Source organism: Athene noctua, chromosome 21 (assembly GCF_965140245.1).
Source record: "Athene noctua chromosome 21, bAthNoc1.hap1.1, whole genome shotgun sequence".
NCBI classification, from domain to species: Eukaryota; Metazoa; Chordata; class Aves; order Strigiformes; family Strigidae; genus Athene; species Athene noctua.
The window spans coordinates 5,115,093-5,140,428 of NC_134057.1; the positions used below are offsets into that span (position 1 = coordinate 5,115,093).

General features: G+C 43.3%; 1 protein-coding gene across 2 annotated transcripts; it reads right to left on the reverse strand.

Moving 5' to 3' along the window:
* Nucleotides 1-473: 473 nt before the first annotated feature.
* Nucleotides 474-25,100, reverse strand: LOC141969072 (prosaposin). Of its 2 annotated transcripts, XM_074924475.1 has the most exons (15): nucleotides 24,990-25,100; nucleotides 14,313-14,446; nucleotides 13,205-13,279; nucleotides 12,415-12,540; nucleotides 11,957-12,157; nucleotides 10,891-11,034; nucleotides 10,307-10,363; nucleotides 9,160-9,168; nucleotides 7,411-7,524; nucleotides 6,408-6,503; nucleotides 6,020-6,206; nucleotides 5,715-5,866; nucleotides 4,047-4,127; nucleotides 3,407-3,514; nucleotides 474-2,825 (listed from the first exon to the last, which is right to left on the reverse strand). In XM_074924475.1, exons 1-15 carry the CDS (start codon nucleotides 25,030-25,032, stop codon nucleotides 2,790-2,792), a joined length of 1,563 nt encoding a protein of 520 aa, XP_074780576.1. In that variant the 5' UTR covers nucleotides 25,033-25,100; the 3' UTR covers nucleotides 474-2,789. The 2 variants fall into 2 exon arrangements, with proteins under 2 accessions (XP_074780576.1, XP_074780575.1); XM_074924474.1 differs by lacking the exon at nucleotides 9,160-9,168 and having other exon boundaries at nucleotides 11,963-12,157.
* Nucleotides 25,101-25,336: the final 236 nt, after the last annotated feature.

Here is a 25,336-nt window from a genome sequence, read left to right on the forward strand (position 1 = left end):
TTAAAGACCAGTGTGTTTAGGACAGGTGAATTAATGGTGTAAGTAGGAGGCAAGGCGTTTGCTTAGAGCATTTAAAAGACATCTATTTTATTCAAAATAAAGAATGAAGACAAAAGGAAAGCCACATTAAATGCAAGTCAGGATATCAAGCGGCTTCAGCAGGAACTCCCCACAGCCTGCGCAAGGCCCAGGAATTGCAACACCGGGCTGTTGCCTCACCTCAGGCATTGCGTGTGTCCGGGGAAGAGCGCGGCGGTGGCAATCCCTGACAAGCCTCTCGGACCTGCAACAGCCCTCAGCAGAACAAAGGCTTGATGGGACACGCACGCTGCAAGGCAATTACAATTCCTGCCGTTCGGTCCCAGATTCCCTGCACGTCCCAGAATGTCGCCTTCTCCTGGCTCTGCAGCAAAGGGGAAGCTAGAACGGTCCTTCAGCAACCAGCGCACAACCAGGAAATGAAACACACAGACTTATGGTTTACAGAAGTTTTTATTGTTCATTAAGGAAGCTTTTGTGCAAAATCAAGACAATGTTCTTTAGAAAGCAACTGCACGTGTGTCCCCCCAGCGTAACTCAAGCGGGTCAGGTGCCACGGTCCACAGGAAGGGAGAAAACTTCCCAGCGCTAGCACAGGATTTCCCCTGGTTCACCTCGCCCGACAGCTCGCCAGCATGAATCCTTCACTACTAAAACCCCAAGAAAATTAAAACCTTGCCAACCTGTAAGACCAAGTGTCAATCCATTCCCACCTCCCCCCCCCCCCCCAATTCATGTTAAGAGAACACCATTCAGTTTAAAAAAAAAAAAATCAAATACCAGACCACACGCCTGTAACACAACCTGTACCTCCAGGGCAGCAATGCTGAAGGGAGCCCACTTCCTTCCTACCTACCCCAACAGGGATACACTGCTGGAGCCACTGCACAAGCCTGTCAAGACAAAGCTGCAGGTACTTTACATCTTTAGGAGAAACTGTTTTTCTTTTTTTAAGCCATGAGTGCTTCAGTGTTCTGTACAAATGCAAACAGGAAAGACAAACCGGTATTGCTATCTGTCAACAGTGCCCAGATATTTAGTATGTACATGTAAATAGCTAAAAAGCTGCAGTTGAGTGGTTTTCCATTGAACTGTATGAAAATTACTTTGCTTGCTGCTGAAGCGTTGTTACTCGAGCTCCCGCCTCGCCCGAGACATCACAGGAACAGTAGCAGTTGCCGGCACCTTTCTGAACAGGATTGGAATTTTCAAAGCTCCACCTCTGCCCAGCTCCTCCTTCCCAAAGGTCTCCTGAGAGCTACTCTGGTGCCTCCGTTTTGGGGGTTAACTTGATCAGAACTACACACTAAATGCTGGTAGGGGATGCAAGGTCTGTCTCGAGCAACGTAAGCAGGATTCTCGTTCTCAAGGACCCTAACCTCAAGGGCCTGACTTGTTTCCAGGGCAGCAGCCTGCCCTGAAAGGCTTTTTTGTTGAGAAGTTCAGGCCGTTTCAGTGGGATGCTGCAGAGACGTGAAAGGCAGGTTGTCAGGTACACCAGCAGAGCTGCCAAATACCCACTGCAGAGCTCTCACCATCTGCCACCTCCACGTGCTACTCAGACTCATTTCCCAACAGAAATGGGAACTCTGGAAAAAAAAAAATACTTCAAACTACTCAAATGGTTTGAGCGTCAGTGAGAACGGGTGGTGGCAACAAGAAACTCCCCACAAGTCTCATAGCACCTCTGAAGTTTCAGATGACTGAAATATGCCACGCGAGGAAAAAAAAAAAAGATCAAGGAACAAACGGCAGTTTACAATAAAAATTATTTTTCCATGCATTCTGCCCTCTACACTGAACTCACTTTGACATATGCACAGCCCCTGATGACTTTTTCCCCTCTATCTTCTACCAACCCAGCTCACTCCACCTCCTCGGCACCTGCCTGGCTGCATGTAGGAAGCTGCAAGACTAAGCAGAATTGAGCAACTAGGGTAAGAAGAAAAAAGGGAGCCATTCCTTAAGGACATCAGCATGCTTCAGAAGACTGAAATCTCACTGTAAAGGGCTTGACAGTAGAACACCCATGCTCAGACCAAGTAGTCTGAGGAAATAAAAAGGACATGATCAAAGGCTGAGGGAGGGTTTCCTTAGCTATGATAACACCATGAGCTGTAAGCATGGTCACCCAAATGCAAAAACATGGTCACTTGAATGCAAATGCATCTTTTTAGGTACCAGTTAATTTGAAAGGTATCTGGGCACACGAAGTCCCCTCCTCTGCATCTGCAGAGCTTTGAAAATTCCAGCCGAAGGGATTCCCAGATTCAACATTATCCCTTAGAGTTCCCCTACAGTTACACAGAAAATTAATATTCCAGCCAGATGTTAAAAATGCAAAGCATGTAATCCTCCCAATGCTGACTACAGAAAGACATTTGAAAGTTTAGACATTATCTTGTTCTTTTTTTAAATTAAAAGATAATAGTTGTCTCATTTCACCTTCTCTGCCATTCTTCCCAGCACCTAAAAACCACTTCAGCCTATCAATTAAGAAAATCTACAACACACTGACTATTTTTAGGAGCATAATGAGTTAAACTGTACAATCAGAAATATCTCTGTTAAGTCAACAATGAAGATCTGATCCTTCAACAGCAGCATTGCTACAGAAGAGTTACAATAAAGGAACTTGAAGGTCAAATTGTTAATGAGGCAGAGAGGAGGGACATTTGAGATACAGCTCTCCGCCAACCTTGGCCCACATTAAGAGCCATGGCAAACTTTCAGAACTGGAAATTCTTCTTCTAGTTCCACACATGACGTTTGCAGTGATCAACAGCCTAAAGGGAAAGAAATAGTGTATGTTAGTGGAAAAAAACCTGTTTGCAAGCAAGTGTGTATCTATACATACAATTCAATGCCTTATTTTGAACCAAGATCTTGGGAGCAAATTTGTTTTTCTTAAAATGCTTCCAGAAAGGACTAGAATCGTCCCCACCCAGAAGTTTCAGGAAAGAATGCTGATGACCCTTAGCCATTAAGGCCTGGCAAAGAAAGCATCAGCCCACATCAATGCTGGAAGCCAATTTTTAGAGCCTGAGGAGAGGTCGTGACACAGTATTGCTGGTTGCAGGAACACAGACTAAATATAAAGCTCACGTTGTACCTCACTATAGGTTCTGCAACGTTGGCAGGCAGGTGGGAGATAGGAACGTAAGGGAGCAGAAACAGTCTGCTTCAAGCAAGCTGAGGGCTATGGAAGACCCTCTAACCAAATTCAAGCACCTCTAGCTAGTATCCTTTTGCTTCCTAAACCTGGAATTCATCCACCTGAAAGTGTGGTATAAAAACCAGGAAAGTAGTTTATAACGAGCTATCAAAGGTCAAGAGGGAACTTGAGGCAGAACCCTGCTTTACGTACGTTGCACTGAGCAGCAGTCTCCATGTTCTTACACCAGTAGCCTGGACCCCACACACAAGCATCATCCCCCAGGAGAGGCTGTTTAGCTGATCCACAGACTCCAAGTTTCTGTGAAAAGAAGAGCACAGAATCAGCATCTTTCTGTTTGCACCAAGAGATCTCAAGTCCAGCTTTACATCTGAGCTTCCACCTGAGTGAGTGTGGAAGCGACAGGGGAGCTGACAGCTGTGGTTACACTTGCAGCTGAATGAGCAGACATGAAGCAGTAACCTGACACAGGGAAGAATTAAGTTACCACAACTGCTGCTTCATATTAAGTTTTGAGAAAGAGCTTTCTCCAAAAATGTCATTTAACTTCCTCTCACAGCATTCAGGGTGCACTACACATTGCTACTGAACCTCAACAGTGGATAACCACTGGCAGCTCTTTTCTTCTCTCCTTCCTTGCACAAGGCTGGCTGTCAGACACCTGGCCATTCGGTCAGCCCGAGGCCTTGCACAACCACATTTGCTCCAAGCATTAAACATGCTGATTTTTATTCCAGCAGAGTTTCTGCACACTAGGCACCGAGAGACGTACAGAAGAGTAGGCAGGACCGCATTGGAGCCCGCGCGTGACAGAACTAAACGCAATACTCACGGTGCAAACAAAAGTGGGATCCATCATCTCTGCCAGGAGTTGCACAACCACAGGTTCATACTGTTCCACAAACTGAACACACTGTAACAAAACACAGGTTAAGAGATTCTCTTGTTGAAGCTTTAGAAAGAAGAGGAAGATCTGGTCTGCAGCAGGTGGGCCTGTACACAGCACTCCAGATACACTCCAAACTGATAAAGCAGAGGCTTGAGGTCTGCAGACAGAAAAGGACTCAGCATCACACTAATCACACAACTACCTCATTTTTTACTAGTTCATACCTGCTTGCAGCTGTCAGGTTATGATGAGAAAAGGGTCAAAAGGAAAAAGAACCAAGCAGGACACACTCTGATTTGCAAAGCTTAGCCTCTAATCGTGGAGATCACTGCTGTCTCAAGAGGAAAGCACACTGAACAAGCTGGAGACAAACATCCTGAACAGGACGGCAGCAATGCAGGAATGACTCTGGAGCACTTTTAGCCCAAGTAGTTGCTATTCGCTTCGGTCCAGGCAGCAGCACGAGCAGTTCTCATCGGCAGCAGCCAGCCCTCTAGTGGGGAAGCCACCTCCAAAGCACACCCAGATACCAGTCTTCTCTGCAGGGACTAACGGCACCAATTAATAAGCAAACCACAGCTATTAAACAGCCTCACAGCAGTCACCAGTAATAGTGTTTCATAGCTGCTTTAAGCCTGTATATTGTACACCTAAGTAAACTTACAAGCAGTTGCCACTTGCTGATGCTCAGCAGCTATCTAATAAGATTTCCAGGTAAATCTTGATAGCAGTAGCCTAACAGGTGTTGCTTTTTGCTGTTGCACTGACTTATGCCAGCCTATTTCCAATTACTTCGTTAATCCCTTGAACAGGATCAGTGTTGAGGGAAAAAAAACAACCCTTCAAAACCCTTCAGCTGTTCCCACCCACTGTTCTCAGAGGATTTCCAGGCAAACCTTTACTGACTGCAAATTAGTACAACCACCCAGCCAGCCATTTCAGGCCCTTAAAAATCACTATTTATTCAAAACACTACTAACCCTCAAGGATGCGGAGTGCAAAAACCTAATGCCCCTGCACCCCTAATTCCTTCCAGCCTCTCACAGAGGAAGACTGACTATTCTTATAAAAACCACCAAGAGATGCTGCTCTCTTGTTTTTAAAAATACTCTGCAAGATGTCTTGTCCTGTTCATCTCCACCTGCATTGTTCTGAGCAGAAGGCAGGCTGCCACACAGCAAGGCCTGTGTTGTCATTTGGCTGCCTTGGATCAAGCCTTCTCCCTCTTTTTTTGTTCTGATGCACATGAGAAACTGCTACACTTCACTGCTAACTAGCAAAGGGAGAAACCTAGGAAGGATCACATTGCTGAACACAAGCCAGACCCAGCTGCACCTGCGGACAGTTTGTCTCCAGGCAAAGACCAAGGCAGTCACCCAAACACAGAGATCTCTGTTATGAGTACCTGGACATTCATAGCAGAAGTAGAGACACTTGCAAGACGGATCTAAAATTAGCATGTGGTCAGGATGACAGGTAAAACACACAGAAAATAAGGTAAGTTTAATTGTCACTGTAGGACCTAAGTAAACCCAACAAAGTAGCAAGGACAGTTCCCAACCATCAACAAGACCATTGCTTTTTATCCTGTCCCCTACGCAAGCACTTTACCTGATCACTGACAGACTCTGGCAGGAAGTGACAGACTTTTTCCAGTAAAGCTTCAATTTCAGCTGTCGTGGCATTTTTCTCTAGTTCTTTGTCCGCATAAGCTACCACCATCTTGCAGATATCACAGAAGCCACCTGCAGGTTTCACTAAAACTAAGAAAAAAAAAAAATATCAGTGCTTAGGTAGTTCCCCCAAATAGAAGAAAGGAGGCAGCATCAGCAAAGTACTAAAGGACACATCCTCAAAAGAGATAATCATAGGTGAACTAGCTCATTTTGCAACACCACTGATTCCTCATTACCAACCTGGCTGCTGTGGAGGCTTGTTGGTCGCACAGCATTTCAGCATAACACACACAGCTTCAGGATTCGTTGCCTCCAAGAGCATGTCAATCAGAGCCTGGCCATAGACATCTATGAAGTCCTTACACTGGTCTTTGACACTTGCTGGAAACAGGTAGCAGACCACCTCCATTTCATGCACAATCTCCTCCTGAAGCACAGTGAAGTGAGGCAAACAAGGAACAGAAAACTGACTCAATTCAAAGGTACATGTTTTCTTACTCCCTCTCACCCAGGATGGGAATCTCACTCTCATGATAACAGACAATAAAATTAACTTTCCTTCCCCCTCCCATACAGCCCCATTTTAGCCAAAGCCTAGGAAGAGGTACCATTTCCACCACTTACACACCTCTGTCTTGTTGCTCTCCAAGAGGCCAGTCACTTCTTTCACCATGGTCTCACATATTTCACACAAGGAAAAAGTTTTCTCTTGAACTGGGGCTTTCTGAGTACACAAAAGAAATATACAAAATAGTGAATCAGCACTTGACCACATTTGGCAGGGACAGTTCCTAAAAGATCAGTCTAACAAGCATTCACATTCAGCTGCAGCACACTTGAGCTGAATTCAGAAGATCACACAGAACCCAAAACCAGCCTCCAAGGTTTCAGTAAAAAGCCTTTCTGAATGGCCATTTTGTGTGACTAATTAAGACTACAATCCCCAGGTTGTATAAGGAGGAAAGTTGAATTTAGTAGACACAGAGAAATAAACAGCCCCACAGTGACTGGAGTCGAGGGAAATACAAAGTGGTTTTTGAAATACATTGAGGACAAAGTTTACTAGAATTGAGAGCACTCTCCTATTTGCAAAATAAACCTAGAAACTGAGGGATTTGAGAGGAAATTGCTTGGAGCCTGTTAATCAGAAGTTAGCTGTCCTCAAAAGAGACTTTCCAAAAAAACCCTCAGCCCAGGAGAAGCTAAAGGTGATTCTTCAAACTCAGAGCTTCAGCATTCTGACTGAGCACTCATCTGCACATGCAGAGTGCAGTCCCATTTTTAAAAGGGACCAAAACCACAAACGTAGAGCAAAATTCCAGCAATTTGCCCTCTAACATTTGAGGTGTCATTTAAATGGCTGCTATACTCCACTGCTGGAACAAGAGTTCCCATTCAATCCTGAAGTATTACCCTTTAGTTTCAGTATAGCATAGGCTCTGCTATTCTTACAAATGAGTCAGCTCTCCTACTTCACAGATCAGTGTCAGAAACAAGAGGAGGCCAGGAATTTATACGCAGGCAGACCTGGATTATTCTATGCATAAAAGCTCGTATTTTTCTGTTTCACCTAGTTCATTACACTAAAGCAAAAAAGATGAAAAAGCTGTTCAGTACAAAGTCCATCTTACCTCCACAGTTTCCATTTTCACTTCATGAACCACCTGAGCTGGCACCAGGGTCTGAAGAGGAACAGATTTCACAGAAGGACAGAACCCAACCATGGCACAGATGTCCTTTGGTTGCTGGAAAGAGAGGTATAAGCAATTTTTAAAAGTCTAGAAAACTCTTCTTTCCATGGAGCCTGTGAGCGGGCACAACGTTTTAAAAGGCTCCAACACAACTAGAAGTTTCATTGACTACTTCTACCTCAAGTATTGCCAAAGCATTTCATACAGTTATAGGCATGACAACTACCAGATGAAATTTAGCAGCTCCTTTACAAAAGAGGTTAGGCCACATCCATTTTAAAACCCCATTTACCATGAGCTGATACACTATGCAAGCCCTTCAAAGGAGTTGACTTAAGAGCTACCAGCACCAAAACAGGCCACCAGCATCGCATTAGACCTGCATCCGCAAAGCTCCTCCCCTGAAAGCTTGAAGTAATCACAGAAGAGGCTTATTATCCTGACTACAGAGTTCACCCAAAAGCTGAAAGAAATGCCTAGAAGAAAGAACTCCTTTTCTCATCCACAAACTACCTTCTTTAAAGCAGCCAGTAACATCACATTTTGCAAACAGAAACAGATTCTCTCATTACTGAACACAGCCTATAAGAAACAAAAGTTAACCGTGTTAAAACCTAAGCTTAACCCTTTTTACAAGTATCTGCAGTAACTGTATTTTAAGTATTCTTTCCACAGTAAGAGGGAATACAGCAAAAAGAAACAAAGGCTTTAAAAAGGCTAAGTCTTCCTCAAAGCTTTTAGAAACATACATTACTAAATGCAGAAATGCCAGACATGAGGCAAAATGCTCTAAGGAGGCCACATCATATCCACACAAAGTGAGAAAGGCCATACAGAGTAATACACAAAACTTGAATTTTCCCACCTGAAGTTTACTTAAGCTTAAAAAAAGTTACTTTTGGTCCTATGGGTAATTAGAAGATCATACCCCACCCTGTCACCAGGGCATCAAGCTTCTTACAGCAGAGGTTTATGCAACAGTTAATACATCATGCCACAACCTCATGCACAGGCAAAAGCAGTATCTCAAAAATACAGTGCTCCTTCAGACTACTCCAGGCAGTACCTTTAAGTCAAGCCCTTTGGTTCATGCATTGTAAGAAGCATTTCCAGATATTAATGTGACAGCAACACCCACATGCACACAACATGTTCTCTCAGAGAGATGACAGACACAAGGTCTCCCAGGACTGATTAAATTAAAAGCCCAGATAGCTCTAGGAAGCAGGAGCCTAAAAGCCTCCCACATCTACTTTTCAGTTCATATACTTCAAACATCGATAGCGTTGTCCTAGATTTAAAGGTTAACCAATAAAAGACCCAGGGACAGCTTCACTAAGCCCTTTTGAGGCCAGACTTTAAACCAGAAGCTGTGAGGAGCCACCAGCACGCTTTTTCTACATCTAATTCTTCTTGTATGAAAGTGAGCATATTTTCTGCTCCACTGGTCAAAGCATAATCAAGCTGAAATCTCAGTAGCACAAACTGGAGCTGAAAGTAGGATTGATCCACTGGAAGAAGTCTATAGTCCTTCTCTGGTTTAATCACATAAATATCCCTTGTATCTGTCAACATGGAGTACAATCACACATGTACACAGCTAACAGAGCAAGAAGTGAACTACAAGCCCTTCAAGAGCAGGAAGTAAACTACAAGCAGGCTATCACCACAGGCAAGTTGCTCACCTACCTGATCCTTCTGTTGACAGGGGAGATTGGAGACAGAGGAAGAAAGGAGAAATTAAAGATAACAGTTAAGAGAAAAAAAAAGTCAAGCACTTGGAACTGCATACACTCTTTCCATGAAGGTGATGGAATATGACATGGTCCCCACCCCAAAGAGCTTTAGCATTGCTACAGCAATTCACATTTAATTGCCCAGTGCTAACCAGCGTTATCCATTTGAAGTTATTAAAGCATCCTTGGCAAGACTACCTCCAAAGAGCATGAACAACACTCAGCCGGATGCAAGGCGTGGTCATACTCCAACTTCTGGTATTAACAACACACCGCATTGCAATGCTTAAAGTGAGAAACTGTTGTTGGCAAAAAGGTTTGCTTCCTCCCGAATGCTTAAGCAGCAGTATGAGATTCTAAGTAGCCTTTAGCAACTGGAAACAAAAAGAGGCCACTGTGTTGTCAAACTCAGGTTCAAGTCAGCCACAGCTCTATTCATAAATTCACCTATAATTTGTTACTTGTGGCATCTAGGCACTGCATTCTTTAAGGAAAGGCTTTTTTTTTTTTTTTTTAAGGCTTTGAGATCTCTGGATAAAGAGATGCTATGGTGGTAGTCAGAGCTAAAATATATTGTATATTGCTGCAGACCAGAGCTGGTGCAGTACCACTCACTTTCTGTGGCTCCTATCAAGAGCCCAGAGAGCAGGAGTCTTAAGATGGCAATTCCAGAAGGACATTTAGTCTTGCTTCAGACAGACATTATCTTTAACACTTGAACCAATTTTGCAACACAGCGAGGAAGACCACCTCTAATATGCTTAACCTAGTATTTGGTGAGGAGGGGGGAAGTAGTCTAAGTACAGGACTGAAATAAAAGAGTATAAGGGAACATAATGTAATGCATCTCCTGTGTTTCAAAGGATTAGAGTGCCTTTTGCACCACTAAGTGGTTGTGAAAAAAGTAAAGTGCTAAAGAAAGCATTCCGAGACTGAAGTTACTACCCAATTAAATGCCAAGTTCAAAGTGTTAACACCAAGACTTATAGAGCAAGGGCTCTCCCCAGACTTTTACTGCAGTGTTTCCTGTTCCCAAATAAGTTAGCTACACAAAGCAGAAATATTAACCAAGAGCAAATATTATATTCTACTGATCTTACCATGTGCATCATCATTTGGATAGCCAAGTCAGAATATTCGGAGATATAGTTCTTGCACTGTGGGAAGTGGGAAAAGAAAGTCTTGTAAATATCAAACCACTTAAGCTGTAGAGTTAATCCAGAATTTTCTAATACATCTCAAGGTATTGATTTACCTGCCCTACTTAATAACTGTTCTGTTGTCTTTCAGAGCTTGTCCCAAATATAAGATAGGCATTTCAGGTTACACAATCATTGCACACATAGCTGCTTATCTGATGAGCGCTTTTCTCTTCCTCTCAGGGCAAAAGCACTTCCCCCCCCTCCCACCATCGATATGACCACATTACCCTGCCAGATCATTTTTATGAAAAAGGCCTTTAAGACCTAGCAGCAATCTTGAGACTCTTTCCTCTTCTCCAGACCCACACACAACACCCCACCTAACTTTCTTGACTAGAAAGTTAATTATTTTACCATTGTATTTGTTACACTCGCCTTTGTTTTATTAAATAGAGATTACATTGAGAGGATTAAGGCACTTATATGTTCCTGTATGTAAACATGAAATAGTTTTTTTTTAAACAAACAAAAAAACAGCTTACCATATCAGACATTCCAGGTCCCAAACGGTCACACTCCTCCTTGGCATGAGCAACCAAAGACTTTACAAAAGACGAGTTTGTCCTCACAGCTTCCTGAACATCAGTAACTAGCTGAATGCAATCCTGGCATACCTCCCCACTTCCCTGGACAAAGAGTGGAAGAAAACTTAAGCTGACATATCTTCACATAACATGTTTTAGAAGCTTCCGTTGCTACCAAGTTTTAAAAACTACTTTAATATATACAAACCTTAATAAACACTCTACAGAATACTCAAAAGCCTGAGCTAATACAAATAGAAAAGCTACTGCCAGTATGTGCACCAGCCGCTAGATGGAGATTAGGTACCTACTTGACTCTGAAACCTGAGGTAACTGTTAAGATATCCCATCTCCAAAACCTGTTGGTTTTGTTACAGACTACAGTAGGGAGGTCGCTAAATTTGGGGTAGATCTTACCTGCCCCACCTACAGCAGCTTGTTCTCCACCCACCCAACTGTTTTAACTCTCATGTCTAGACTTGCTATCAAGATTCAGTCTCTACTCGCAAGTTCACTGTCTCATCTACTCCCCTTTGACAACTATTTATTCTTTTCTGATCCAGTCTGTCATCTCTGGATTCAGAGAGGAATGCTTCCCCTGAAGGGCACAGCTAGCAGATTACTCAGAATGTGAATTATTCTTCTTTTGAACCCTACTGCCAAACTCGCTCTCAGAAGAAATTGTTTCCAGTAAGACCTGCTTGACTACTGCAGTCCTGGCTAGGAACGGCCCAGCACAAGACTTGTCTTTATAGACTGCAGTTGTTAATCCAAGATCACACATATGGTGCACAGGGGCTGTAGCTATCACCTTCACTTTAAACTCACAGGTGATGGAAAAAGGTAGTTGTCTGTATGCAGCAGTACCAAATTCAATAGGAGACAGTCATGCAGGTGAAGCACACCAGTTTAATTCGTGTCCTGTACAAGAACCCCTTACCAAGAATCATCAGTAAATTCTTACGCTAAGGAGCACTGAAGCTCTGGAGCAAAACACAGCAGACATGCTGGAATAGCACTGCACCCTTACCTTGGGCTTCTGCTTGGGTTTGTCTTGAGGGTAAAGGAGAAGAGGCACATTAGCCATGAACGGGGACGCCAGCTCAGAGAAGTCCAGCTCTGGTATCTTATTGGACTGGAGTTGTTTCTGAAGTTTCATCGCTGCAAGGTGCTTCTGAAGGGACTGGCACAGTGAGAGGGCACTACATACAACTTCAGGTTTATCCTAGGCGAGATAAGACATACATAAAGCTCTACACTGATAGCACTTTCATATGAAGTTCAGAGTAGAATGTCATTCAGCTGAAGCATAAGGGAAAATGATTCACAGCAAAGAAGCAGTCTTCAAATTTATGCCACTAATTGCAACACCAGCAATCCATACAGGATTCAAGGATCACGTGCAGAATTTTATGTAGAACTCCAGGCATCAATGGGAACACAATTTTTAACCCCAACAGTTTCAAACTGTTATCTACTTACTAGCTCTTCTTTAATCATATCCATGACAACTGGTAGGTAGGAATCCACAATTTCTTTGCACTCAGAGACCAGCTCTTGGTCAGGAAGAAACTCGCACGTCTTTTCCAAGTAAGAACGGATCTCATCCTATGAAAGATGAGGTGGGCTATAGACTATCAAAATACATCTCTCCCTCAAATGCTCTTTCCATTCCCAAACCACACAATACAAACACTAAAAAAAGCCCCTTGGACCCAAGTAGGTGCAGGCAGTTGGTAAGAAAAACTAGAATGAGGTTTTATATTACAGGTCTATTTTCCCCAGTCCTGAACTTTGCCAAAGTGAGAACATGAAATACTGCCTGCAAGGCCTGCACACCCCAGTCTCACCAGCACAGAACAAATACATTTAAGAAGTAGTGAAATTATGGGCTGGCACAGTACCTCCAGGTTCACAAAAGGGAAAAAGTGCCCACAACCAAAATAAAATCCACTTGGTGTAATCATCTACTGCTAGAGACTGCAGTATCTCACCTTTTAAGATCAATGGCCCACTGGCACAAGAACATTTTTCTGAGGCACCTACAGTCAATCAGGGATGTTTTAGAGTGGGAGAGGCTCTAGAATTTGCTAATCTCTAAACCAGAAGAGACTGTTTAAAAGCCTTTTCCTATGCACTCTGACCCTTCTCAACATTTGCTGCTTAAGGTGGGAAAACACCAGCAGACTACTCTTCCACCCCCTCACCTTGTAATCTTGTTAAGATAATGAAATCAGATGGTGCCCTGGGGCAAGACAGGAGCTCTGCTTACCTCTGTGCCATTATCCTTCAAAACCCTGCCAGCTACCGTCACAAGTTCCTTACACAAGTCACAGGGAATACTGTTCTGGAGAAAGAGGTAGAGAGTTACTCTGAGACAGAATTAAGCACCTGTAAATGTAGTGTGTGAATAACAAAATGAAGAACAAGCATCACATTTGGAATTGAAGTTAGGGAAGAAATACAGGCTGAAGCTAGGAAAGGAAGAGGTCTTTTTAAATGAAGAGTGAGACTATTCCAAGCATGTCCAGCTCCAGTTTCTTCAGTAAATCAACACGGCATGAAGAAGCAGGCATGCTACCACTTGCTCATTTCACCTAGTCCCACCTCCCTTGAAGTATAAAGTATATTGCCCCAAGAAGCCTTCTCCTGAACCTTTTACCTTACTCTTCAATGCATTCACACTTACTAGAAATCTAAGAACTTTTCAGGCAGCTTCACTCATTTTAGTTGTGCTCTGCCATTCTGCCATTCCTCCCTTCCCCTGCTTTTCCACAAACTGAAACATCTCAGTGCAGATACAGCAAAGGTGGACTGAATGCATCTGTAAGGAAAAATGCCTTTTTTCCCTACAAAATTGTGAAACAATGCCACAAAGTACAGCTACATCTAGTAAAGCAGCACTCACAATTAGTACAAATGCCACATTAAACGTTACATTTGGACCATTATTTACTGCCATAGCTTCTATAGCTGCACCTTCTGTGGAACATTAACTTATGAGAAAGACCTAAAGAAGCATATAGCTTTTTTTTGTAATAAGCCTATGAGGCTGGCATTGGTCAAGTTAAGAATAAGAAAAGGCTCTAGGAATTAGGAGTCGTTTTAATAAAGAGGAACGAGTCTGAAATCCACTAACTCCATTCCACACATTGCTTGGTGATTGTGCAACAGGTCACAGGAAAAGTCAGCAGGCAAGTTGTGCAAGGCAGAGAAGTGGAAAGCAACCTTTATCTAGCACCCAAATTAAGGCACAGTAACCAAGGCTCAGTCAGATGTAGCACTTAACTCCGATCAGAGACTTGGAAAATCTCCATCAGCATAGGGAAACCAGCTACCTCAACTACACGTGGGAAAACATCTCAGTAGTCAACACTTACTACAGTAGGCTTGTTCCAGACATTCTGCTGGCAGTGTTTCACCGCTCCGCACTGCGATGCTGTCCGAACACTCTGACACCATACCTCCGGGCCCTTCACACAGTCCTTCTGCCACAAAACAGGGCTTGCCACAGCTGCCAAAAAAAGAATTGTTCTTTCACAGTTGTACATTTGAATGATTTCCACTCCAAAGCAGGCAGGTTAATTCTCTATGCTATAACCACAGTGTTCTTCTATTGGGCCACTGAGATTTGCTAATATTGTTAAGCATGTTTCAATCCAGCAATTTCTACCTGAAACAAAAATGAGTCCCAAAACCAGCCAAAGAACTCCAGGAAAATCAACAGTTGAACTTCCCTACTGAAATGCCCAAGAACCTCAGCAGTCCATTGCCCCATCATCTACTTTTTAAAAAAAAAAAAAAGGCAGAAACAACCCCCCTACTTTGCTTAGCATGCAGATGACTTGAAACAGAGAAACTGCTCACTGCAGAAAGCCACACTTCAGACAGCTGATGCCCAAAGCTACAACCCCACCTCTTCTCCTGTCCTGCTGTCCTTGCACTCACTTCAACTCTCAACTCGCAGTCACATCTCGCTTGTAATTGCTGTCTGCATTCTGTCTCTCAGGTGACCCACACTTTTCTCCTACAGCAACTGCAAGAGCTAGGGAACTAACTGGATTAGAGGGCACAACACACACTGTTACATGCAGGTGCAGACCAAACACTGATCACAAAGTTTCAAGAAAGTCAAAGCAAAAGAGGGACAGAAAACAATGCGAGACATGTTCTGTCAAGCAGCTTTTAAACCCATTAAATCTATTTACTTTGTTTCCTCTTGATCAGTTCTTCAACTGTATACAGAAAAATTTGTGAGGAAAAAATAATTTTTAAAAAAGAAACTAAGTCCTTGTCTAGATACCATCTCCTACCCTAGGTGGAACTGTCTTGCAACCTATAAAGTGTTGAAGTATAATACAGAACACCACTTCTGGACAGCTTTCCTAGAGAAGTGTAAAAGATCTGCACTAATAGTAAAGTAACAGGACAAGATAATCAACCACACCTTCTAGCTGACTTTCCGGGCATTTTTTACTTTTTTTTATTGTGCTGTCTGGTCCAGACACCCAACTTCTCCCCAGTTTTAGAAAGTCATCCTATCTGTCAGTAGGCTGTTTCTTCAGCTGTCAATCTCCTATGTTGCACTAACCTATGAAGAAACAACTCCTAAAAATCCTACAGCAGACAAGCTCCAAAGAAATCTGCCATGGTCTAAGCCTACAAGGCACTGCTGTCAAAGTTTTAGAAAAAACCCAGATGTCTTAGCCGTATAGGTGTTGTTTCAGAGTCATCATCTCCACATCAATGCTGTTTACACACAACATGCTGTAAAATCACACTGTCAACCAAGAAGCAGGAATTCAGTTATTTGATTCCTACAAAGCTTCTGGTAAGGTTATGACAGATGAACAATCACAACCACTTTTCCATTTCTCACATCTTACTTCTAAGCAATTAGAGAATCAACAGCTGAATTACCAGTGCATCCTCTAGGTATGCTGCCACTACACATCAGAGCCAGATAAACACTGCTTTATAGGTGGCATTCTGCAGCCTTCTCAGCTGTTAATTTATAAAGCCTGTTTACACTGGATTTTACAAAGGAATGACCCATTTATTTTAAGAAAAATGTGCTTTGCATACTTAATTTTCTACACAAGAGCTTGAACTTTGTCACCTTCTCTCCCCAGCAAAAAGCCTAGATTGAATATTATTCTTCAGCGAGACAGCACACTAGGACTGCTTGTAAGACCATACAAATAAGAATTCAAAGTTTCTAATGTACAGTGAGCAAAATGTTTACAGCCAACCTATTCTAAATGACAGCATTATCTACCCAGAAGCACCAAGAATAGGTAAGTTTCAAAGTCAGACTGGTCAGCTCAATGCTGTCAGCTCTGGCAGGGTGACAATAACACACATGGTCGGGGGAAAGTGTTATTCTTCCTTTTCAAATACTGGTATTGAACAGTGGTAGGAAGACTCTGCAAGGTGGAGTCAAGCTCGGGCTAAAGTCAAGCTAGACCTTGAGTTTAAACAGTGGAATTAAGAGCTTTCAACTATTTACAAGTATAGGTTTTAACCTATGCCTCTAGTTCTGTAAATCAAAAGAAAATCACTCCCCCTCCCATTTGAAACATATACTAAAACTGCAAAAACTAAACTGTAAAACTACAATAGTTATTCCAAGCAGTTTCTCAAACTTTTGAGCTAAGAAGCCACTTAAAACCGAAACTGAGGAATTCATGCTGTAACTTGCAGTGGTTTGATCTAGTTCTTAATGAACTTTCAGTTTTTGATTGACTAATTTTTACTTTAAGATCCTCTCTCTGTATGACTTTTCACATCCATACCAGCTTCAGCAGAATGTCTAACAGCTGGTTTTGTTCCGTCTTCCTCATAGCCTCACAGCCTCTGACCTGCTCATTACAAGGACAAAAGAAATACTATGCTCCTGATTTATGCTTACTTATCAGCTTTTTTTGGCTGTACGTCTTTAACAAATTCCCTGCTGCATGGTTTCTGTATCAAACAGATGCTCAGAGTCAGTCACCAGTGCTCTGACACAGCAAGGGGTATCAGCAGGGCAGCAGGGTTTTGTCAGGTTACTGAGATCTCTTGAGGTCAGCAGAGTGCGGGTTGCACATAATTCTGTTCAGAGAGAAAAAGTCTTTAAATTTCGATTGGTTTTTGACAGTATGTTAAACTACTTGATGCCTCCTGATTGTGCTGCTTCCCTGCATTATGTCCCACATGTCTGGAAGGAGCAAAGAACAATTTCTTGGACGAGGCGTACACAACCGTATTTTGTTCAGATTCTGCTCAAAGGACTGCCACTGAGAACAGAGTCACTTTGAATTTGAGAATAAGGACACTGATGCTATCTGCAACAGACAAAATCTCAGAAGAGCTGGAGACCAGCAGGCACAGTGAAGAATGAAGAGTATCAAACTGTTCATAAGCCACTGAACACAGACAACTAGTTTTAGGATGCAAGTAAGCACCCCAAACATCTTCCCACTGGTATTATTTGAAGTCCTCACTCCTGCACAATGCCAGAGCAAGATGAAAAGCTAATTTGCCTACATAACTTTTCCATCATAAAAGCCAACAGATTCAGGAAACCTGAATCAGCTATGCCATGAGGATGAACATTTATCTACAGAAAACAGAAAATGGAGAAACAGCAGTGTCTTTTCAGTTACACAGGACACTGGGGGGGTTCTTTCCTTCTAAGAAAACTCTACATTTGATGCTTTCAGTACAGATCTTTCTGGTCAAAAATTTAGGCAAATTTGTTTGCTAGGGCCACACATCGCTGGCACATTTTAGAAAGCAGCTACAGAACAAAGATGACATGCACTAAGCATGGCTTCTTTTCTTCCATCTTCCATAGTGATTTTCAATATATTTAAGCTTGCATTAGTTTATTCTGTATTATGCAGAAATATTTTTATTACATAACTCAAAGTCTAATACGAAAGGATGCACCTTCATTGCAACAGTATAGACTTTCCTTTTCTGAATGCCCTGGAAAAAGCAAACAAAACTAAAAAACTCTTCGCTAATACAGATCTTGCAAGCTCGGGGAAGAATAGCCCTAAAATCCTTCATTATTCCCACTTTCTCCCCTTAGCTTTTTCTCCTGTTTAATTATGAAAGAGTATTTTTCCTCAGGTGTTAACTTACAACAAAAGCAAATATGCCAGTGAAGTGTGTTAAGACCTTGTGCTGCTTCACAACAGAAGGAACAGTTTTGAGACTTAACAGTTATCTCGCCTGTTCCCTCAAAATAGCCTCTGCTGCAAGAAGAGTGACACCTTAATGTGGTATTTCACACCCCCAGCACAGCAGCAACCCAAGAGAACACAAAACACTGTCAGCTACCTCACAGAACTCTTAACACTTGCCGGACAAACCAAATGGTTTCTTCTTCTTCGTTCTCTCTGGCATCCCTTTATTTTATAAACTGCTCTTTATCTAAGGTCATCCATTTTTAAATAGATTTCTCCTTCCTCTCAACAGTCACGCATCATGCCCATCCAAACCTGCCCCCCTTTCCTGAAGTTTCTGCAAGCCCTATTTTTACAGCGCCCAACAAGTTTATCTGTGCAGGCCAGGGTGTTTCTTTAGTCATCCTCTTCTCTGTCTCCTCCCTTCTGAACTACTTCAGAGATGCGGTTTCTTCAATTTCAGAGGCAACGGCCTTTGCTCCACCAAGTTTTTCCTAAATTAAGCAGCAAAAGAAAATGGAGGAGGAAGGAGAAGGGGGTGTAAAAATGCAATCCACGTACAAAGAGGATGTCTTTCAGATGTGTAATACTTCAGTTTTCAGGCTTCTAGCCAAGCTGACAGCCTACAGGCACCCTAGGATCTTTGCATAAACTTGCAGCTTCTTGAAAACAAACAAAAAAAGAAAGAGGAGAGATTCATACCCACTCCGACCTCTCTGATGCTCCTGTCTGACAGACAAGAGAAGTCTTCTCCCAGAACAAGCGTTGCCTCAGAAACACAGCCTGAAGCCCAACAACATAATCAAAATACTCCAAAAGCTGAAGGGCAACAGCAGAAAAAGAAGGAGAAATCTCTTCTTTGAGGCCCAGGCCAGCAACCTAACACTGCCAGAACACCAGTAACACAGTCCTGACAAGTGACAACTACTGCACATCGCATGAGGCTCTGCCAGGAATTCTCTCAACAAATAATTTAAGGCTGTGAAGATAAAGAGAAACCCACAACTCGCTCCCACTTCTCTCCTACTTACTTCAGCAACTGTGCATTACTCACGGACACTTCTTCAAAGCAGCAAATGCTATCACCTCCTTCCTCAACACTAGGCATCAGGAGTAGAAATGCTAACATACAGTCAGAAGTTAGGGAAGTAGAGGCAACAGTCCGCTCGGACAACATCCCCTTTTCTACTCGGAAAGCTTACAGAGCCATGTGTATGTGAAAGCACAGTTCAGTTCTTCACTTCTCTTCAGGAAACAGGAACCTAAAAGGAAACTTGTAATGGTTGGATTAGCATTCTGCAAGGACAGCTACTAGAAAATTGTTCAGTAATTACCCTTCCTGAGAATAACCTTCCCTTCCCTCAAGCATTTCTATTATTCTTCTTCCAGGAAGAGTCAGCCTGAATTTCTTCCCGAGATTCTCAGAAAAATATCTCAAGCAATTCCCTCCAAAGCTGTACTGAATCTACTGAGACTCTCGTGATCATGCTTACAAGTTCACACCTTATATAAGTTTCTATGAACAGTGATTTTATGTGGGCCAGGACAGATCCCCTAAAGAGCCAGAGGATAAACCAGAAAACTATCGCCCAGAACACAAAGAAATTCAGCTTTGAAGACTCAAACCTTCTCCAAGCCAAACGGCTAGGAAAACCTTGGTGTAAGCAGCATTTTTACAGTCAAATTAACCTGCAGCTGTCAAGAAAAGCAAAGTGCTGAGCTGCTGTTCACTTTAATGGGTTGAAGTCAAACATGGAAGATAACTCGGGGTTATTATTTGTTTCAAGTATATTAACATATTCATCAGGAGGGATGCTCTTTCTCAGGCTGTCCCACTTGGCAATGGTTAAAAAAAAAAGAGACCATTCTGAATCTCCCAAAACCAGCCCACAGACCAAGTGAATGCATCAGTCTCTGCCATTCTGTGCTCAGTTAGTTACGGTCTTTTCCCCATTTCTTTTGAGAACTGCAAAAACAAAGCATATTGAAGCTAAAGAAGTCAAGAGGGATCAACTTACCTTCACCAAATCTTACGAAGTGTCAACAAGTCAGGGAGTGACCTCAACCTGGTGTTATCTGAAGGGCTCAACACTCCGCAAGCTCTCTGGTCAGTTAGTGAGCTTAAGTAACATTTCAAAAGTTGTAGTCACATCATACACCACTAACTCATGCCAAAGGCCTACTACGCCTCTGGATTAATAAGGCAGCAAAATGAACGCAGTATTTGAGAGATTACAGACAACTTGTGGAAGAAATTGATGAAATCTGGCTAGCTGTTGTCAGCACTGTAGGTGTTGGCTGAATGCAGAGTTTTCCTGTCCAGGAAGCTTAAAAAATTTGTAACTAGTGCAATTCACAAGAAATGAGTTCTGAGTTAACACCCTGACTGGGGTCTTCCTCAAGTGAAGAACACATTCTCACTTTGGTACGCTACCTCTGCGGTAAAACATTGTTCTGGCCTCAGCTGCTCCCTTGCTGCCCTCGCCTCAAGACAACCTTGGTAGGAGAAGCAGTTTGTTCATGTACGATCAATCACAATAAAGACAGGAGAGAACAGAATGAGCCAAGACAGTAAAATTAGCTCTACTGTCCCAGTAAATAGACCCAGTTACTAAAAAGATTGCAAGAAAATAATTTCCACACTGACCAGAGCTTGCTACCAGGTTGCCAAGCAAGCCCTGATTCCTGCCCAAGATTCTTCTATGACAGAATTTAGAAAAGATACTTGGATGTTCAAGGAGTAAGCAGTCCCATACAGTATGTAAAGATATTCCCAAGAAGGTATGAGGAGCATTTTTCCCTGTAGCAGATCCCTGTAGAAATACACTTAAATGTTTTGAACACACTTGTTGTCCATCTCCATTCCTTCTGGTTTTGTTTTGGGTTTTTGGTTGGGTTTTTTTATGTAAGTCTGCAGAAATTCTGTATTTAATATCCTCCTTTCACCAGGCAAATATATTCGCACCACAAAGAACAGAAAAGTCTGCTAGTTGTGGAGAGACCCATGTCTGTAAGAGAAGACAAAGTTCCTGTCCACAAGTTACACTGCAGTCCCAGCAAAGCACAGGTGAAGTCCAGAGGCATCTAATTTTTCAGACAACAGAAGGGCAGTTCAAGACACCACCAGGAAGAAACAGAAGAACAGTCTCAGGAGCAAAGCTCTTTTTCACACTGCTGCCAGAGAAGTGGTTTAATGCAGAATCAATGCCAGATATGGAAGACAACTTAACAGGAAGTTCCCTTAGGGAAAGGGAAGACATCAGACACCAGCAGCTGAGCAGAGAAAGTATGCCAGAGGGATGAAAAGGGACATTTTAAAGAGCAGCTTCTGGAAGGACAGCAGTTAGTGATGGGAGAGCCCTGAAAAGGGAAACTGTAGTGCACATGGTGAAAGAGTAACCTACCCAGGAGTACAGTGATGACAAAGCTGACAGCAGGAAAGAAGAAAGTGTTAACCCCTAATCTCTGCATACCAATAGCTTGCATCCCAGCGTGAACATAGTTAAAGGATTTTAAACTGTTACATTTTGAAAAAACAAGCCTTGAAATCTCAATGCAAGATTAATTTACTCCGCAACCTCAGGAAAATCTCTCTATAAGCAGACTTTTACAGTAGTAGAGAACAAAGTTTAAAAACTAGTCAGGTTAAACAGTGTAAACGTAAGACTCCTCACTCCAAGAGAAAGAAAAGTACTGATATCTGAAATTAAACATTGCTCCGTGACCAAATACACAGACAAACATTGCCTCAAAATATATGCACACACTTCAAAGACCACAGAAGTACCTCTTTTAACTTGCAATAGGAACTCCAATATCTTAATAGTAGCAAATTAATTGCATACAAAAGCTGCTACATTAAAAAAACCCAAACAGAAAATAGACTGCAAGTAAATCCTTAAAGAAAAAACAAACACAAACCCTTTTTTTGTCATGTAGTTCTAAGGCACTGCCCCAAACCTGCTTTGAGGAATTAGATGCACATGAGACTGAAGCAAAACCCCGCTGGCAGCCAGCACTACCTGGTCCTGCTTACCCCACAGATACAAAGGAAAAATCTTCCTGCATGTTATAACGAAAAACGCTCCCTGAAACAGCACAGTCCAACCTCCGGAAGAGTCCCAACTGACATCAGCGTCACCTGATGAAGACACGGTTTAGTTCTGCTGACAAGCTCCCACTCCCTTGTTCCACCCCCTACATCATCTCATTTTGCAGAGATTCCCAGAACTGCTGCTCTGCGGTATGCTGAATAGCACAAACTGAGAATATAAAAAGGCCACATAAGACTTCAGAAGCTCTGCAGATGCAATCGCGCATTTCACCAAGCATGACCATGACCAGGCAGAACAGCTTGTGCACCTCCTCCAGACACAACCAAGAACAACTCTTTCTATTTATACCTCTTCTACAAACAAGGAGGAGATTGTGCAAGGGCAGGTTTACACAAGCCACATGACTGGTGCGCTACCGAAGCACCGCTTTGTTGTGTGATGGTTGTAAGGTGCCTCTAACCCACAGCACTCCCTGTTATTCCTCTAAGAAAACAGGGAACAGGGACACATTCTGTAGATACAAATTAGACAAACTTTATCTATAGTAGTGGGCTATGCCAACCTAACTTTTTTGTTAGAAACCACATTCCCAAAAAGACCAAGACTGCAAACTATACAACACAGTTCAGTGTTCAATTATCTGGTTTTTTTTCACATTCGCCAGAAAATTCAAGTCAGACTAACGCAGTCTTTAATTTTCCTGTCCCCAGATGTTCTGACCAGTGTTTGCTAGAGGAATTGTACATTAGTTTGAAATCTTGGAAGAAAATAAGATTAAGTCTACTATTTTAGAGGGGTGACATACTAACATCCTTAAACTTTTTACTTTCCATTCCCAGTGTAACTTTTATTTTATCAAGAAGAAAAAAAAAAAAAAAAACACCTCAGCTCAAGAGAAACTGACGTCTGTTTTAGCTGCACACCCAGCCTTCCTCCTTTCCTGGTCTCAAAGCACTTATCAGTAGTCCAGAGATCCTGAGTCCTGTACACCCTGTTGTAATTTCTTCGTGTCTCCCTTAAAGGGAAGATGCACAGGAGCACTGTAAGTAGGTCAACCAAAAAACCTCATGGCCTACCAGCCATGCTGTAAACCTGCCAAGAAGCTCTATTAGAATACGCCAAGGGTGGTTAGGTTTTAATACAGCTAATTAGTTAGCTTAGCAGACAAAAACGGTGTTTCAGTTTGTCACAGCAAAATCTTCAGAAAAATCTGCATGCTACTGTAGGTGAGTCAATATTCATAACAGAACCTTGATGAAAAAAAGAGAGGTGTTTATTTGTGTTAAAACAGTGACTTCCTAAAGAAAAACAGGCCTAACAAGTCTTCTGCTATGCTCAGCTGCATGCACATGCCCTTAACAGGTAGGCCAAGCTAACTCTCATTGCTGAACTGGTTTCTCATTACAATTTCCCTAAATATACTAATGGGAAACCTGGTGGAATCTTCAAGGTAAGTCCTTTTCACCTTTAAAGCACAAGAAACTACAATGATTTTAGTGGAAACAGTCCCAACAGAAATTATAATTGATTGCAGTTAGTTTAGTGCACAGAAGTCATATTATTAAAGCAAATAAATATGCAGAGTAAAAGATTATATTTGCTTGCTTCCAGCCTGAGAGGTCTGAGATTCTCCATTAAATTGAGGACATATCAGTATATTAAAACTCCACTTAAGTACAAGACTAGTGTACAAGCATGCAAGACCTCAGGTGTGTATTTTACTGTAGGCTGCCAGCTGGTTATTCCTTCCTATGGCTTTAAAACAGCTAGTCAGGCTTTTTTTTCTTGTTGACTCGTCAAATGTTGCAGATTAAACTCACAAGCAAATAAGCTCTAGGTTTAAAATTGTCTTATTTAAAGGAAAATTCTCTGAAAAATCTGGTGCATCACTGTACTAGACCTCCAACTCTGGGGTTTCTAGCCATTCCATACCACAATCTGAAGGCGTACTGACCCTCCAGTCAGTCTATGACCCATATCTGTAGCTCTGTCTAGCTTCTGCAAAGTACAAAATGCAAGCATTACCTTTTCTAACCTCTAGTCCTAACGCTAATGGCAGAATATCAGTTACTCCCACCAACACTTCCATCTCAGCAACGACAGATAACAAGTGAGCAAGCAGCAACATTAGTGGAATTTTCCATGTGGAGGAGACCCTAACGAAACGAGGCTGCTAAAAAACCACAACAGAAAGGCTACCTCTTGCCACCTAAAATAGAATTAACACCCATCTACCCCTGGAGTGCCAAAGATAGAGATGCTGGCAGAAAAATCAATTGTCCTTATTTGGCTCTATGTGGTGATATAGTTGTTCGATTAGTGTCAGATACAGATACAAACTGACCCGATGCTACCACAGTGCCATCAAGAAGTCATTTCCTACCAGCAGTAGGAAAGGCTGGTTCCTCCCGGGACTTCTCACTGCGTTTACCTGACCGCTGTCCTTGGGTGATTCCCCCCTACCCCAAACACAGCTTTTCCACCACTGCCACCCCGAAGGCGCCCTTGAAACTCTCCCTCGCTCCCCCCGCGGGACCGTTAGGCCCCACACCGGACTGCGCCAGCGCCGGGGCCCCGGCAGGAGGATCCTCCCCGCCCGCCACCCTCCCTTATCGCTGCCTCCGCTCCCTGCGCTTTTGGCAGCCGGGCCCGGCAGCTCCTGCTGGGAGAAGAGAAGAGAAACAGCTTTAGGCCCGGCCCCCCCCCCGCCACCACCCTCAGCCCGCTCCCGCCCGGGCAGGCCCTTAGTAGCGAGGGAACACCACCCCCAGACCGCCGGGGCTAAGCGTGAGCGGGAGGCGTGGGCCGGGCCGGCGGGACCGCTTACCGGCCGCCAGGAGCCCGAGCAGGCAGAGGAGCCGCCGCGTCATGGTGCCCCGCGCCCGTCTGCAATGCGGCGCCGCCGCCGCCCCCCCGCCCCTATATGAAGGCTACGCCGGGCGACACTGCGCATGCGCGTCCGCCGCACCGCCCCCCGCGCCGCTCGGCTGCTGCGCATGCGCAGGGGAGGGGGCGCGTGTCTCACGCCCTCACCCCCCCACACCCCGCGCATGCGCCGGCCGCCGCCGCCTCAGGCCGCTCGAAATGGCGGCGGCCGGGGGGTGTTGCTGGGGTCCTGGTTCCCCGGGCTCCTCTGGTAGGGGGTGGGAGCCCCCGCCGCTTGAAACGGCGCTG

Excerpts from the sequence above, each read along its gene's own strand:
- LOC141969072 (XM_074924475.1), bottom strand. The coding sequence starts at position 25,032 with ATGACGCGGCGGCTCCTCTGCCTGCTCGGGCTCCTGGCGGCCG. Across the intron at positions 12,541-13,204 it reads TGAAGGATAATGGCACAGAG|GATGAGATCCGTTCTTACTT; the intron begins GTAAGCAGAGCT and ends CATCTTTCATAG. Across the intron at positions 2,826-3,406 it reads AGACTGCTGCTCAGTGCAAC|GCTGTTGATCACTGCAAACG; the intron begins GTACGTAAAGCA and ends CTTTCCCTTTAG.